General features: G+C 39.5%; 1 protein-coding gene across 1 annotated transcript; it reads right to left on the reverse strand.

Annotated features, from left to right (window-relative positions):
* Positions 1-4,822: 4,822 nt before the first annotated feature.
* On the reverse strand, positions 4,823-17,725 carry LOC115461183 (olfactory receptor 5V1-like). The gene is given in 3 exon segments (XM_030190815.1): positions 4,823-5,469; positions 5,472-6,229; positions 17,663-17,725. Coding segments are annotated over 2 exon segments (939 nt in total). The 5' UTR covers positions 6,220-6,229; positions 17,663-17,725; the 3' UTR covers positions 4,823-5,278.
* Between the last annotated feature and the right edge of the window lie 171 nt (positions 17,726-17,896).

Consider the following 17,896-nt stretch of genomic DNA (forward strand, 5'->3'; position numbering starts at 1 on the left):
AGGGCAATTTGACAAATTGAAGAGTAGCAAATTTCCTGGACTGGATGATTTTCATCCCAGAATACTGAAAGAATTAAAAAATGAACTGGTGAAACTATTCCCGTGCACTCCGCTCCATGGATAAATCCTTCTTATCTGTTCCCTTCTCCACTACTGCCAACTCCAGACTTCGCGCCTTCTGTCTCGCTGCACCCTACGCCTGGAATAAACTTCCTGAGCCCCTACGTCTTGCCCCATCCTTGGCCACCTTTAAATCTAGACTGAAAACCCACCTCTTTGACATTGCTTTTGACTCGTAACCACTTGTAACCACTCGCCTCCACCTACCCCCTCCTCTCTTCCTTCCCGTTCACATTAATTGATTTGATTTGCTTACTTTATTTATTTTTTGTCTATTAGATTGTAAGCTCTTTGAGCAGGGACTGTCTTTCTTCTATGTTTGTACAGCGCTGCGTATGCCTTGTAGCGCTATAGAAATGCTAAATAGTAGTAGTAGTAGTAGTAGTATTGTTAGTAATATGCAATTTATCTTTAAAATCGAGTGTGGTACCGGAAGATTGGAGGGTGACCTATGTAACGCCAATATTTTAAAAGGTTCCAGAGGGGATCCAGGAAATTATAGAGGCAAAATGGTAGAGAAAATGATAATGAATAAAATTACAGAGCATATTCAAAACATGGATTAATGGGAAAATGCCAACATGGATTTAGTGAAGGGAAATCTTGCCTCACCAATCTACTACATTTGCTTGAAGGGGTGAAGAAACATGTGGATAAAGGTGAGTCAGTTGATATTGTGTATCTGGATTTTCAAAAGGTGTTTGACAATGAGTTGTGGTGTGCCTTTGTGTGTGTATGTCCTACTGAGTTTTATAATGTCTACCTGTTTGAGTTTTAGAATGTCTGTGCCATCGAGCTCCAGAATGAATGTGTCATTTTAATCTGGAATGCATATGTGTGTATGTGTGTCACTGAGTTATAGAATGTCTCTGTGTTTATTTCATTGACTTCTAGAATGCAAATGTGTAAATATGTGTCATTGAGTTATAGAATGCCTTGTAAGTATTTATCAGTTGTACAGTTCTAGAATGCTTGTGTATGCATGCTATTCAGCACTAAAAGACATCTGTATATCTCATTGACCTCTTGAATACCTATGTGTATTTCATTGAGTTCTAGAATGCCTGAGTATGTATATATATCATTGAGTTCTAAAATGCTTATATGTGTGTTTCATTGAGTTCTAGATTGTCTGCATGTATATCTATGTCACTGAGTTCTAGAATGACTGTATGTATTTATTTCATCATGTTCTAGAATGCCTGTGTGTGTGTTTTATTGAGCTTTATAATGCCTGCATATGTATATATGTGTCATTGAGTTCTAGAATGTCTTTATATGTGTTATTGAAGCCATATGTAAAATTTATGTGTGGATGCATAAATTTGCATGTGTAAATGTCAATTCCAATTAGCACCGATAATTGATTGTTAAGGCCCAATTATTGGCGCTAATTGGCTCCTTAATCAAATTGTGTGTGCAAATTCACATGCATAAATTTGTATGCACAATTTAAAGTGAAATTTATAGAATTTGGGGGATAGGGAATAATTTTATGAAGATTTTTATGCTCATATATCCTAATGTACATGCATAAAAATCCTCTTATAAAATTAACCCACAGGTACAAGTGCATGTTTTGACAGGCAGGTGTATATTTATGCATGACCTCCGTATAGGCAGGTTCAGCAGAGGCATTTTGCTGGAATGTGGAGCGAATGATGAAGTAAGCACCTTGCTTATAAATACTTACCTATATCGTCATTTACAGCAGCTCCAAAGCTGGTTTAAATATCCACGGCCACATTTCAGCCAGTATTTCAGCTGTTTCTGTGCTGGTATTTTATAAAGACACACACGCGCCTTTGTGTGTTTATAAAATAGGCTTAAAATAGGTGATTACTCCTTACTTGGCCTCCTGACCTTGGTGGCCTGCTATAAATACTCTACTCTGGAATTCCACCTTTCCTGTTTAGCTTTCTCATACCATATACACCATCAAGGAATTTAAGTTCCATTTCCGAAGGCCAGTTTGTAATCCCTAACCCTTCTTCAGGTATGCTCTCATTTAGCTGGAACTACTGTTTTAGCATTACTGCACCTACATTATGGAACTCTTTAGCACTGGAAGGAACTCTCATTAAAGAATTTTAAAACATTTCTCAAAGTCATATTATTTTAAACAGATGTTTCCTACTATTAAGGGGGAAATTCTATATATGGCACCAAAATATCGGTGCTGAAATCAGTACCAACTAAGCGTATTTTATAATCGGTGCCTAGATTTAGGTGCTGATTGTAGAATACGCTTAGTTGAGGTTTCAGTGCCTAAAACTATACGCATCCATTTACACCAATGAAAATGTGATGTAAATTCTGGCACGTGAATTTACCTGCAGAGGGCCATATTCTATACCGACACGTGCAAATTTCAAAATGCCCATGAAAAGCCCATTTCCCTTCCCATAACCATGCCCCTTTTTGCCTGCATGCATTAGAAGTTCACCGCACTTCGTTACAGAATACACTTAGCGAGTTGTACACCTAAATTCTAATTAGTGCCAAAGTGCTTGTTATTGCTTGTTAAGTGCAGTTATCAGTGTGCTATATAGAATCCCTAGGTAAATGTTTAGCTAAATGATTATAAATATTTACCACCCCCAGAGTGGTCCTGATGTGACTTAAATTTAACCACTGTCTTTGTTATCTTTATCATGCCCTTCCATCCTAATGTATCTTACCCCCCTGTTTACTAAGCCACGTGGCAATGCCAATACAGCCCATTTAAAGTGTCAGCATTAGCTCACGGCAGCCACTAGCATGGCTTAGTAAACAGGAGGGTTAGTTAATTGTAAGTATATTCCCAAACTCTTATAAGTTGGAAACATTTTAATCAAAATGTAAACTGCTAAGATGTTTTTAATGATTTTGTGGTATGGCAATTAAAAATGAAATGTGAAATAAAATTATTTTTATATTATTTTAGCTTATTAATGTCACTTGAAACAGAGTAAGCACTCAAAACTGTACAATACAACAACAGCGACCAGTGTTTGCTTAACACATTGCCCCCCCCAATCCCCTCTCCCTCCCAACAAAAAATAAACATCCATCCCATCACAGAATAAGAGACCATCTCAACCTGAGTCAACCGTGTCATTTCTTCATGATGACCCAGATCCCAAGACAGCTAAGGCACACACAACAACCCCCCCCCCCCCCCCCCAAACACACACACACACACACACTAGAATAATATGCTCTGGATTACAAATTCAATAAAATGAATTGTGGGCATGGTGTGGTAAAGAGTCCCAAACAAAGTCCATGTGTGTTGAATAAGGCTTTTTTATTGTACAAAAATAATTACTTTCAAAGATATCTTGTGGTGAACTCTTATCCTAGTTGTCACTCTGCTATCCTATATAGTATTAGTGTCACCCCCCCCCCCCCCATCACCAGTTTGACCTTCCCTCTCATTTCAATTACGGTTTCTGCTAAGCTTTGCATGTTGTGTGGGTGTGCAGCACATGACAAGATCCAGGGAAAACACTTCAGTTTGCTATCCCCCTCCAAAAAAAAAAATCAGATTGCAAAGTTCACAGTATCTTGGAGAAAAGGTTCATTTCAGTGAAGCTGTGCAAGAGTTGCTGTCATCTTTCAGTGTTCCTGTTAACACAGCTTCCATTCCTCACTTTACAAGGCCATAGCCTCAAGGTGGTGGGCAAGTAATTTTGGCCGAGCTGCATACATAGGCGATAGTTTTAAAAAAATGGGAGGGGAGTGGTAGGGTGAGGTCCAGAGCTTAACTATTTGTTGAATGAAAAAATATTTCCTCCTATTTGTTTTAAAAATATTTCCATGTAACTTCCTCGAGTGTCCCCTATTCTTTGTACTTTTGGAACGAGTAAAAAAAAAAAATCAATTTACTTCTACTCATTCTACACCACTCAGGATTTAGCAGACCTCAATCATATCTCCCCTCATCCATCTCCTCCCCAAGCTGAAGAGCCCTAACTTCTTCAGCCTTTCCTCAGCTCAGCTACATTGTCGTGCACTACCTGATTAACGCATGGTTATCATGTGACCCCCTACAACCTGCAAAATAGGTGGTGGCAGGGGCTCACACACTAATGGCCATGTGCTAATGGGAAAATTAGCACATGGTCATTAATTTAAAAAAAAAAATCAGAAATTCGGCCATTTTGTCCATGCATAAAAATTGCCTTAGCATGCGGGAATGACCCACATAAGCACGCACTAAGGACACTTTTTACCACAGTTTAGTAAAGAAGCCCCCATGTTGAATAATAGTGAATAGCACTGAATTATTTTTTGATCATGAAGAATTTTTGCTCACATCAACCCAAGTCCCTATATAATTTGCACCCTGGTATCATTGCCCCATTCATTATCCTTCTTCCACCTGATTTCTGTCTATATTCTCTTTTAGTGAAATACGTCCTAACACTACTTGTTCTTAGCAGGTAATTCGGAAACTTTCTTATTTGAATATTCTTTCATTTAAATATCCCAATGGTATGCTATTGTTTCTTGAAGAAAAGTATTTTTTTTTTGGTCAGGTAACGTGTATATGGCATGGTCCTTTAAAGTATTTAGAAATGGTACAGATTCAAAAGAAAGCAAAATTAAATATTGTCTGTTCTTGTTAAATGTTTCAGAAATTTTTATTTTATCAATATTTATATTCCTCACAATCTTTACATTCTTGGCAGATAACAATATCAAAACATACATGATCTTTGAGTTCATACAAAGAATAAAAACAACACAAACATAAAACAAAGCTATTAAAATACTCCCGATTCCAAAATAAGATCAGATTATAGCTAATTTTCCAATTCCATTCTAGTGCCATATGAATTTGTATATATTTTGTCGTCACTTAAGCAACTGCATATTGGCGACACCTTTTGCATTTGTCACTGTCCATGAGCAGGAAGTCAAATATTGGGAATGTAAAATTTTACTTTCTATCAATGAAAATTGATATTGTCATGGATGTCAGTTTCACATTTTTCAGGAAACCCATGAGGACTGATCATACTTATGAAATGTTCTTATTGACAACCTCCAACCATACAATCAGTACCTTTCAAACATAGGGTATCATCTGTATATGGACCAGAGTACATAATGCCATGTGCACAACTAAGCATCAGTACAAATTAGCAGGGTAAATACAACTTTCTGGTCTTTAGCAAAATATTTTTCTCTTTACAACTTTTCTCAGTGCTCCCTTCACTTCCTGGTTTCTCAGGCTGTAGATCACGGGATTGAGCATTGGAGTTACAACGCTATAGAAGAGAGTAGCCATTTTGTCTTGCTCCTGTGAGTGTTCTGACTTGGGTCTCATGTACATAAAAATGACAGCACCGTAAATAAGGTGACTACCATTAAATGGGAGGCACAGGTAGAAAAAGCTTTATATCTGCCCTCAGTAGAATGGATCTTTAGCACAGTTGACAAAATATGAATATAGGAGAATAAGATTAAGATAAATGGAAAGAGTACTACTCCTATAGCACATGTAAAAATCACAAGCTTGTTAATAGAGGTATCTGTGCATGCAAGGTTTAACACTGCTGGAACTTCACATAGGAAATGGTTAATTTCATTGGGGCCACAGTAGGGCAATTGCAGTGCAAGAATGGTATGCACCAATGCATCCAGGAAACCACATATCCATGATCCTGCAGCTATCTTCATACATGCTTTATTGTTCATAATGACGGCATAGCGTAAGGGATTACATATCGCTACATAACGGTCATATGCCATGACAGCAAGGAGGAAACATTCTGTGCCACCCAAGGAGAGATGAATATACATCTGAGTGGTACATCCAAGATAAGAAATTGATCTGTTTGATAAGAAGTTTACCAGCATCCTGGGAACAATGCTTGAAGAATAGGAGACATCCAGGAAAGACAAATTACTGAGGAAAAAGTACATTGGAGAGTGAAGGTGATGATCCAGTCTGATTATTAAAATTATCAGCACATTTCCAGCCAGGGTAGCTAAGTATATTAAAAGGAACACAATGAAAAGTACATTGTGTATCTTGAGCTGGTTTGGAAGTCCAAGAAGAATAAATCCTGTGACTGACGTTCCATTTGTCCTTTTCATTTCGTTCATTTTAGTTTACCTATATGAAGAATAAAAAAAGCACAGTTGCTATTAAATATGATGAGATAAATATTCAGCCAGTGGGGGTCAGGAATGTAGGTCATTTCTGGCTACCAGCATTAAATATATGGCTATGGGCCCCTTTTACCCAGCTGCAGTAAAAGGGGGCCAGCGCTGGCATTGGCGCATGTTTTACATGTGCGCCGAGTTCCTTTTTTACTGCAGCTGGTAAAAGGGAAGTCTCGCTTTCCTACAGGAAATTGCTGGGCAGCAAGTAAAGCACTTGCCGCCCGGCCATTTTGGGGGGGAGAGTCCTTATCATCACCCATTGAACTGGTAGTAAGGGCTCCCGCATTAACCCAGCGGTAACTTGGCAGTGCATGGCACTGCCTGATTACTGCTACAAAAATAAATAAATTCTTGGTAGTGCCAGAAATGACTGCACACTAGGGGTGGGAAGTACCGCCTGGTTGCTGCGGTAGCCTGTGGTACTTCCTGTATAGCGAGCGGTAAGCCAGTAAAAGGAGCCATATATGCAGCCGGCTGGTCATTAACCAGATAAGTGATGATATTCAACCTTAACTGGTTGAGTTAAACAGGCCAAAGATCAGACCTGGTAATTACATGGTCTTATTTGGCCAATTAACTTGGGGTCCCTTTTACTAAGCTGCATTATGCACTAATGTGTCCCTAACACAGCTTAAAATTGCATACCATGGGGTGCGCCCAGGCATCCTGCGATTGTTGCCAAATAAGGGCACACTAACTACACACAAAAAAATCATTTAAATTTTGTTTGAGGTGATGTGCCAGGGGGCGGAGAGTAGGTGTTCCTACACTAATCAGTTAGCGCAACTGCATTACCACACGCTAACTGGTTAGCACAGGAATACCATACGAGTCCTTACCGCCCATAAAATGGGTGGCTATAAGTGCTCACATGGTAACATTTTTTAATAGCTGCACGCTAATGGCAACAAAAATGCACGGCCATTAACATAAAAAATAGAAAAAGCCATTTTTACCGTTGGGGGGCCACATTTTGCTACAGCTTAGTAAAAGGGCTTCTTTAACTGGTTAAGGGCTGAATTTCAGCTCCTATCTGGTTAGGTGCTGACTCTACCCCCGCACCGTTCACAAAAAATCTGGTTTCTATTTTTGTAGTTAGAAGGGATATCCAGCAGCATTTCTTGGGTAAATGTCACTAAATATTCTCAGATAGACAGCTTAGAGCCATTTAACCATTTAGGAGCCTCTCCTACCCGGTTAAGTGGTTTTGAATATCAACTCTGATAATTACATTCATGTATAATAAAACTTGAACCATAATATAGTTAAACACCTTAATTATTAGTGAACTTTTGTGTTGTAAGAATTTTGCATAATGAACTTCTAATAGTATAACACAATCTTCAGTGATGAATGAAGTTTCCCAACACAATAAAAAAATCACTTCACTAAAACTTGTGCTCAATTAAATCAAGCTCTATTTTGCATATACTAAATGTACATATAAAAAAAAGAAGGAAAAGTCTCAGATGTTTTAATTGCACTGACAAACAGTGCGAATGCTGCATTCAATCACAGGCATGAAAACCTTGGGTTCAATATTCAAAGCAATTTATTTAGTGCCAGCATCCACATAGCTAAGTGGCTTAATTTTAAATAAGGCCGCTTAGCTACATGGGTGCCAGCAGTGACTATCAGCTGGCACCTGCATTACATTTAAAAAAAAGACCCTCGGAGCTTCTTCCTACCCCCCCCCAATGATGCCCCCTCCTTTCCTTCCCCTCCCTCAGCCCTTGGCAATAGGAAGCCCCCCTGGGTCACCCCCCCCCCACCCTCCCAGCCATACAGGTAGGTTCGCAAGGCCTATTTGTATCCCTGGTGGTCATTGGGGGCAGGAGCGAAGCCCCTTGCTCCTGCCCCTTGCGGTGACATTCCAAAATGGCTGCTGTGACCTCTCATGGCAGTTCACGGTGCTACTTATTGCCAAGGGCTACGAGATGGGGAGGGAAGGAGGGGGCATTGTTAGGGAGTAGGAGGGGTCTCTGGAGGTCTTTTATTTTAAAAAAAAGTTATGCGGGTCCAGGCCCGATATTCAGCAGGGCTGCATAATTCTTATGCTGGCTCTGGCTGAATATCGTCTGGGCCTGCATATGTTCTGGTGCCAAGCCTGCCCACATGAGCCCCCAGTATTCAGTTCAGGTGCCCAGATATGGCCAGGCACTGAATACTGGGGGCTAATTTAGCTGATGACAGTCAGTGTTTAAATAACGCTGACTCTTGCTGGCTGAATACCAGTGGGCTTTTGTTTTATAATACTGCTTACCTCTACTGATATATTCTTTTATATCACACAATGAATTTCTATTCATAAAAGGAATAATTTTATGAAGATTTTTGTGTTCATATATCTGAGTGTACGTGCTTAAAAATCCTCTTTAAAAAGCCTTCAAACTCAATATCAAAACATTTTTTTCTAATCTGTGGTCAATCAAGAACAAGTTTAAATGTTTCAGACGATATTGTGAAAGCCCACTGTATTCATCTGATGGTGGCCAGTGCTTCACAGTGTCATCAATGCTGCATCAGAGAAGCAGGGTATATATCTGATAAAAAATGCACCATAGTCTTTCATTAAACTTCAGTGCTAGCAAACTTTAAATGCAAAACAAGCACTTATTTCCATATACATACCACATTGCCTTCATTCTTGACCACAAAAATATAGCAGATTGTTTAAATGAAGCAAAAAAAAAAAAAAACTCAGTCTTTCAATCAATTCATGTTTACTCTTATGTGGTAGGTGCATTTTATCCAATCAAGATCAACGTACTAATAAAGGGCTTTTTCAAAAATATAAAGCCAACCTATTGAAGAATTCACCCCAACTGGCTCTAAAGCATGTACCCCAGGATTCTATATTTTGTGCCTAGCTTGCCACACTGAAATCCAAGTGTATTCTATAACAATGCACATAACTTAATTGGCTTATCAAGGCAATCAGCATTTTAATGGCACTTAACAAGCAATAATGAACACTAATTGGCAATAATTAGAATTCATACACACAATTCGCTAAGTATATTCTGTAATGCAGAGCATGTAAATTCTAATGCGTGCAGCCAAAAAGGGGCATGGCTTTAGGTGGGAAAATGAGCATTTTGTGGGCGTTCCAAAATTTACGCACACTGTTATAGAATATGCATCTCTACACCTAAATCTACATGCCAGTATTTGTGCCACAGTTTGGGCCCTGTTTACCAAGCAGCATTATAGGTGCATCAACATTTTTTAATGCGAGTTAACCATGTACGTGCCTACATGGTTAGCGTGCACGCTAAGTGTAGGCACGCTAAAAACTCTAACGCACCTTAGTAAACAGAGCCCTTTGTTTGTTGTAAAACAGGGGCATAGCCAGACCTTGGCGGGAGGGGGGGGCAAAGCCTGAGGTGGGGGGCACTGTTTAGCCGCCTCCCCCTCCGACCCCACCCGCCACTTTGGATCTCGCGCCGCTGCAACCGCCACAACTGCAAGCCCCCCTCCCCGTCGCCACCCGCCCACTCCCCGCCCCACTGCCACATCATCAGGTACCTTGTTTGCTGGCAGGGGTCCCCAATCCCCGCCAGCCAAAGAGTCTTCTTCAGCGCTGGTTGACTCTGGCGCCTTTGTGGTGTGATCATCTGTTTCTGACGCTTTACGTCCTGCACGGGGCTACATGCATGGTGCAGGACGTAAGGCATCAGAAACAGTTGATCACACAACGAAGGCGCCAGAATCGGCCGGTGCTGGAAAAGACTCTTTGGGGACCCCTGTCAGCAAACAAGGTACCTGATGCGGCGGCGGGGTGGGGGGCGGGCGGCGATGGGGGGGGGCAAATGTAGAGTGGGCCAGGGCGTAATCTGTGGGGGCCCATGCCCCCATGGCCCCACGTAGCTACACCCCTGGTGTAACAGAATGCACATAGTTCTAGGTGCTGGGATATCAACTAAGCATAATCTATATACCATGCTTAACTCTAGGTGCCGCTTATACCGTAGAATACGCTTGTTCCATGCGGATTTTGCAGGCACCATATATAGAATCTAGCCCATAATCTGTAAATCTACACTTGTTTGTGCTGCTGTAACAATTTTGTCTATCACCTCCTCTTTGATTTACCAGTATATTATCTACTACAAAACACTGCAGCTCTGAAAAAGAATGATTATGAAATAAGTATTGCTCCATTATCAGTGCACATCCGTGTTTTGTCATATGTTTCTTCAATTTCCTGGATGTCTGTCCAACATATATTTTTCACACATGAGCACGAAATGCAATATATCATGTGATCTGATTCACAATTTGTATTATTATTATTTTTTTTTAATTCTTTATTTATAATTTTAATTACAGTACTCAAGGATAACCTTGTTCAGAAATACAGGGTCAAAACAATAATAGAGGTATTCCAAACACTTTCCATATCTTATTATATCATCATTTATCCTTCAAAAATCAAATTAAAGTGTTTATAGAGTCAATCATAGTAATTTGAAACCTTTCTTAGACCACAAGTCATGTGCGGGGGGGGGGGGGGGGGGGGGGAAGAGTTAGAGAAGTAATACAGGAAAAATTATCAAATTTATAGGAAAAAGCTGCATTATTCCAGGATATATTTCATTTCACTTGTTTCAGTTCCAAAAACGATTTAAGATGGTCTGGTGAAAAGAAAGTATATTTTGTTTGACCAAGTTTAACTATACACTTGCATGGATATGCGAGAAAAAAGGAGGCTCCTATATCTATTGTCCTCTGCTTCATAGCCAAAAACTGTTTCCTTTTTTATTGAGTCATCTTAGTGACGTCTGGATAAATCCAGACCTTGGAGCCATAAAATTGAGCTTTGAGATTTTTAAAGTAAAGCCTCAAAATAGTGTTATAATCCTGCTCAAAAACCATTGATACTATCATTGTAGCTCTGTTCATTATAATATCCGAGGATTGTTCCAGGATATCAGAAATATCTTGTAAGTCCGGAATATCTTTGTCAGGGCCATGTTCTCCACTTCTAGACCTAGGGATTGAATATATTTTATTTAGGGGGGGTATTGCCTCTGGAGGAATTTTCAAAATTTCTATCATATATTTCCGAAAGGTATCTATCAGAGTTTCCCCCGCTACTATGGGAAAATTCAGGAAGCGGAGATTTAGGTGCCTCTTAAAATGTTCAATTTGTTCAATTTTACGTCTAATGTCCAAAGAATCTTTAGCAACCACACTTTTAAAGTCTTTTAAAGTATCCACTTCTTTTTGTAATATTTGAACTTGCGTTGTTAAATCATTTTTAACAGAGTCTACAGTTTTATGCAATTCTTCAAATTTAGTATTAAGGTTAAGTACATCACCAGACGTCTTTTGTAGTGTTATAGTAATCTGGTCCAACATCACCTTAAGCGTTTTTAGAGTCACCTCCGAGGTCTGCGCTGTGGAAGAGGGACTTCCCTCAGCGCCCCGAGTCGTCGCTTGCATGCCTGGGTCCTCACTAGATTCTCCTATCGACGTATCTCCAGGGTCGACGGGGTTTCCCGCCAGGGCTGCCCTGACGCCGGGCTGGGAGGGATCAGTGAAACGGATGGTGGAGATAGGGAGACTTCCTCTCCCGGCGGGGAGTCCGCTTCTCCAGACAAACCCGCAATGGGATCTGCTCCCTGTAAAAGCCTGGAAGCCCCGGGGAAGAAACGTTCCAGAGATGTTTGGGCCGGTGAGGAGGTTGAGGTAGGTGCAGGCGCTGATCTCAACACTCCTTTACGCTTAGAATAGGTCCCATTGCATAAAATTGGTAAATTATGCAAGTGTTGTTCTAGTACACAAAATTAAATCTACCCCAGAATGAATTAAGTTTAAAAAACAGCAATATTAAATTATTATTATGATTATTATGACATTTGTATCCCATATTATCCCGAACAAGCTCAGGTTCAATGTGGCTTACGTTCAAGAAAAAAAAAACCATCAAAAATATGATACAGTCAGATAACTGATTATAACATTTTAACATACTAGGAATAATTGTGTGTTTTGTCATGAAGCTAGGCTAAAGTACTGGTTATGTTGAAACATAAGAGAGATGGCAACATTAGTTTATTGTCTTTTGATAAGATATGTACTTAATAGTAATTTACGGACTCTCAGATAATCTTCTAAATACCTTATGGGATCTTTTACTAAAGCTTAGCTGGAGTTATCTGCAGCAGGGCCCATAGGAATAAAATGGGTCCTGCTGCAGATAACTCCAGCTAAGCTTTAGTAGCTGTTTTCACTGTGTTACATGAAGGTAAATCAATTAGTTGTTGCATGTAGGAGGGTGATAAACCATATATGATTTGGTACACAGTCATGCATATTTAGGGCCTCTTTTACCAAGCTGCGGCATAAGGGAGCTGGTGCTGGCATCGGCGCATGTTTTACATGTGCACCGAGGCCTCTTTTTACTGCAGCTGGTAAAAGGGAAGTCTCACCTTCTTGCAGGAAATTGCTGTGCGGCAAGTAAAGCACTTGCTGCACAGCCATTTCGAAGGGGGGAGGAGCCCTTACCACTATCCATTGAAGTGGCGGTAAGGGCTCCAGCATTAACCTGGTGGTAACTGGGCAGTGTGTGACACTGTCCAATTACTTCCAGGTACTGGAAATGACAGTGCACTAGGGGAGGAAGTACCGCTGGGCCTGCTGCAGTAACCTGGCGGTAGTTCCTGTACAGCAACCAGTAAACCTGCATTGGACTTACCGCTGTTTAGTAAAAGGAGTCCTTAATTAATTGAAACAACACTATAAAGAATTTAACTTTAATGTCTGTACCTTCTTTGCACCTGCAGGATTTAAATGATAATCACATGTTTATCTCCAAATTCTTAGACTGAGTTAACAACAAACACATGGTATAAATTTTATTAATATATCTATATGTCAGTAATAAAGAGTATTATAATATGTTATAATAAGCAGATTCAGTTAGGAAAGTTAAGGAATGGTTTGAGAAATTTGAACAGAGTTATATGTAAGCAGTGGGCAGGAATAAGCAGTGTATTTTGAAAGATACTATTTATATCCTTACTTTACCACCTAGGACTTATATTCTGCTCACACCAAAAAATGGTTCGGTGTGGATTACAATAAGAGTAACCAGTAACAATAACTGGGAATATATAAAACAGGACTAATATAGTAATTATAATGTTCTAGCATGACAATACATATTTCTTAAACAAAATAATTTTTATAGCTTTATGAAACAGAGAGTAACAGGAAAGACTAATCACAGATATTGGTAGAATGTTCCAAGTCTCAGCTGTTTGATAAGCAAACAAACCTGAAAAATTATCTTTGAATGAAATCTGTTATAAATAGGAAATAATATTTTTAGGGAATTTCTAGTACTGTGCTCGGATGTTAAAACTGAAACTGAGGAAAACACATATGCCGGAGTAAATCCCTGAATAATTTTAAATACACAAGAACATAAGTGTTGCCATACTGGGACAGACCGAAGGTCCATCAAGCCCAGCATCCTGTTTCCAACAGTGGCCAAGATCCCAAAACAGTACAATTCATTTTTTGCTGCTTATCCTAGAAATACAAAACAAAAAAATGTAGTAGAGAATTCTTTCGGAGTAACTTTATACCATTCTTATATTGTATAGGATAGAGTCTCATAATCACCACTATCTCATTTACTCAACCTTGCATAAGCAGATGTTCTATGGACTTTTCCTTTAGGAAGTCATCCAAACCTATTTTAAACCTCGCTAAGGTAACTGCTTTTACCACATTCTCTGGCAACGAATTCAAGTTTAAATACACAATGAGGGGCCCTTTTACTAAGGCACACCTAAAAGTGGCCTACGCTGTTGTAGGTGCATATTTTGGATGCACTTTGGTCAATATCTTCTGCGTGCCTGGAAAAAAGGCTTTTTTTGTGTGCCAGAAAATGGACGTGTGGCAAACTTAAAACCATTTTTGGCCCGAGACCTTACTACCACCCATTGACTTAGCAGTAAGGTCTGACACACTAACTGAGTGGTAAGAGTTCTACATGCATAAACTGCTGATTACCGCTAGGTAGTGCCACGCAGTAGAAAATAGAAAATATTTTCTACCACATGTTTTGGGTTCACACCAAAATTGGACTTACCACCCAGGGCATGTGGTAGCGCCAATTTACACGTATTGGACACGCAGAGGCACCTTCACGCCTTAGTAAAAGGGCCTCTTAGTGAAGAAATATTTGTTCCCAATTTGTTTTAATTTTACTACTTAGTAGCTTCATTGTGTACCCCCTAATCCTAGTATTTTTGGAAAGAGTAAACAAGTGATTCACATCTACCCATTCCACTCCACTCATTATTTTATAGGCCTCAATCATATCTCCCCACATCCATCTGAAGAGCTCTAGCTGCTTTAGCCTTTCCTCATAGGGAAGTCTTCCCATCCCCTTTATCATTTTTGTCACCCTTCTCTGTACCTTTTCAAACTACACTATCTTTTTTTGAGATGCGGTGACCAGAACTACACACAGTATTCAAGGTGTGGTTGCACTATGGAGAGATATAAAGGCATTTTAACATCCTCATTTTTGTTTTCCATTCCTTTCCTAGTAATACCTAACATTCTTTCTTAGCCGCAGCACACTGAGCAGAGGTTTTCAGCGTATGATCAATGATAACACCTAGATCCCTTTCCTGGTCAGTGACTCCTAATGTGGAACCTTGCGTCATGTAGCTATAGTTCGGGTTTCTCTTAACTACATACATCACTTTGCACTTGCTCACATTAAATGGCATCTGTCATTTGAATGTCCAATCTCCCAATGTCCTCTTGTAATTTTTAACAATCCTCTTCTGTTTGAATAACTTTGTATCATCAGCAAATTTATTACCTCACTAGTTGCTCCCATCTCTAGATCACTTATAAATACACAATATCAATCGGCTCACCTTTATCCACGTTTGTTCACCCCTTCAAAGAAATGTAGTAGATTGTTGAGGCAAGATTTCCCTTCACTAAATCCATGTTGGCTTTGTCTCATTAATCCATGCTTTTGAATATGCTCAAACATGACTTGAAAATTATTCTCACCTCTATCGGCAGCCAATGAAACTGGACATACAAATGGAGCATGCTATTGATACTTTTTCATACTATAAATAAGCATTATAACTATATTTTTGTGACAGTCCAGGTAAATTACATTACAATAGTCCAATTTGGTTAATATCAGAGCTTGAACAATCAGTCTAAATTTCTCCTGTGTAAAATATTTCCTAAACCGTCTGAGATTGTGCATTATCCAAAAGCATCTCTTTACAAGCCCATTCACCTGAAATTCCCATGTTAGGTTCTGATCTATCATGATGCCCAAGATTTTCAAAGAGTCTAACTTATAAGGTAAGTCATTCACTATAAAAGAGCTATTTTGTGAAGCTATTTCATTTTGCCCAACCAAGAGAAATGTCATTTTATCACATTTTAGCTTTATACAAAAAACATCTATACACACACCTCAGATTGCACAAATTGAAAGGAGTTGTGTTCTGTACTATTTCAAAGTATTTGTGACATTATATTTTAGAACAGCAATACCTCTGAAAATATCTCCATTGGCATCTACAGATGCAATCACACATAACTGCCAAATGACTTCTCATTTGGACTTTGGCTATGGAGGAGAACGTGATGGAAGAATTGTACTCACCTTTCAGCTGCTCCAAATCATCTCAAAATGCTGAAAAGCTGATTCTCGGAGTTTATTGCCTTGATTTCTTCTCCACAGATGTGCATTGTTACAAAATTCACCATTTAAAGGTGTAAGTGGTGTTGCTTACATTCATAAATATCAAAGCCACAGCTCAATGTGTATATAGTGCTACCTACACTTGCAAAGCCTTGAATGAATATTTTATTTTATAATATGGCTTCTTCTGATAAGCCTCCTACCAAATTCTTGTACTTCTTTGGTGAAGTTACTTGTATTTTAGAACAGGCACCGTGTTCTGGGGGGAAAAAAATGAACTGTTTTTTAAATGCAGACCTAAACATCTGTTTTACTACCTAATCATTCTGCACAAAGTTATTTTACTGCCGTGTGATTTGCAGTTAGAACAAATAACACCTTTTCTGTCTCCTCATGATTGTTTGGATGAAGAAAAATTTTTACCTATAAAATAGGGATATTTATACTCCTGAAGGACTTGCAAGTTTCCTGTGTGAGATTGCTGCAAATTATTTAACTTATTGCTACATTAGGGGCATAGTCCCAAATGTGCAATTAAATCAATGTTAATATGCTGAGTTAAAAACAGAGAGAAAGTGATTGAATATACTGCACACAAAACAAAGTAAAATCACAAAGCACCATCATCTTATACTGAGCAATATGAACCCTCCACCCTCCTACTGCCTGCAATATTAAATCTACGCTAATCCATATTTGGAACTAGCTTTTACCTTTTAAAGATTTCTTCAGCTTGTGACTTAAGGAAGGAAATTGCAGAACACTCCAATATATTTCCTAGCCCTGGGTTGGCTCCTTAGGTCAGCTAAAACTAGGGATTCTATAGCAGAGAAACTACAAACATAAGATAAAACCTGACCAAGTCCATCAAGTTGAGCATCCTATCTCTGAAAGTGGCCAGACTGGGTCACAAGGGCCTAGCAGATCTCAAAAAGTAGATCTATTTCTTATAGCACATGTCTAGGGCTAAGCTATGCCTTTTCCAAGTCTACCTGTCTAATAATACCTTATGGAATTTTCCTCCAGGAACTTGTCAAAGCCTCCTTTGAACCCACTGTGAGGAAATGCCTAGGCAAACACTAGTTCTCCTTAAGAGCATTCCCTCACTGGATCACTTTAAGAGTATGTTAGTTAGCCTGCATAAACAGAAGGGCAGGGCTCAGGCAGAGAGCAAAGAGTTAAAACCCCAGAGTGGGAACAATATAGGGAGGCCCCAAGGAAGGAATCCTCCAAGCTGGCTGCAATATCATGAATGAGAGTCTTGGAAAGAGAGGAGCAGCCTCAAGCTTAGGTCTCCACAGTCTAGGTAAAAAGATTGCCAAGGTAAGAAGTGTCTTGGTTTATTTCTGAAGACCCAGGTCCTGGATGTCCAAGTGAAAACCAGACCTGGTGAGCGATGATGAGGGTGGGCCTGCAAAATAACAGCTGGACAAAGGTGTAAAAATGAAAAACGTGCTTTATTAACAGAAAACCTGAAGTCTGTTACGTCACAGGAACAAAAGGTGAAAAGTCTATTTGGTTTAATGAATACAGTCTTAACAAGGGACTGTGACTGACAGGGCCCAAACATAGTCTGAAGATGTTTGCCACACCTCAAACACAGCCTGTAAACTCTTCTCTTTCTCTCTCTGAGTTCTCAGGCCAAGGCTTACAAGTCTCAAATCAAAAGTGACTTACCTCAGCCAAGTCATGGTCGCTAGCCATAGGTTGTACAGCTATATGGTGAGGCTTCAACTCTTCCTTCTCTGGGACTCCTTAACCCCAGTCTGGCCCTACCTTTTATACTTCCTCTTTCCTATACCTTCGGCTTCACCTCTCCTGTATCACTTCCTCCCTGGGTGGGACTAATGGGTTTAAGGTGGCTTGGGTTTTCTGAGGAACTATCCTTAAGGGTGAGGGGCAGAGTTCTGT

This window comes from Microcaecilia unicolor, chromosome 2 (assembly GCF_901765095.1).
Source record: "Microcaecilia unicolor chromosome 2, aMicUni1.1, whole genome shotgun sequence".
NCBI classification, from domain to species: domain Eukaryota; kingdom Metazoa; phylum Chordata; class Amphibia; order Gymnophiona; family Siphonopidae; genus Microcaecilia; species Microcaecilia unicolor.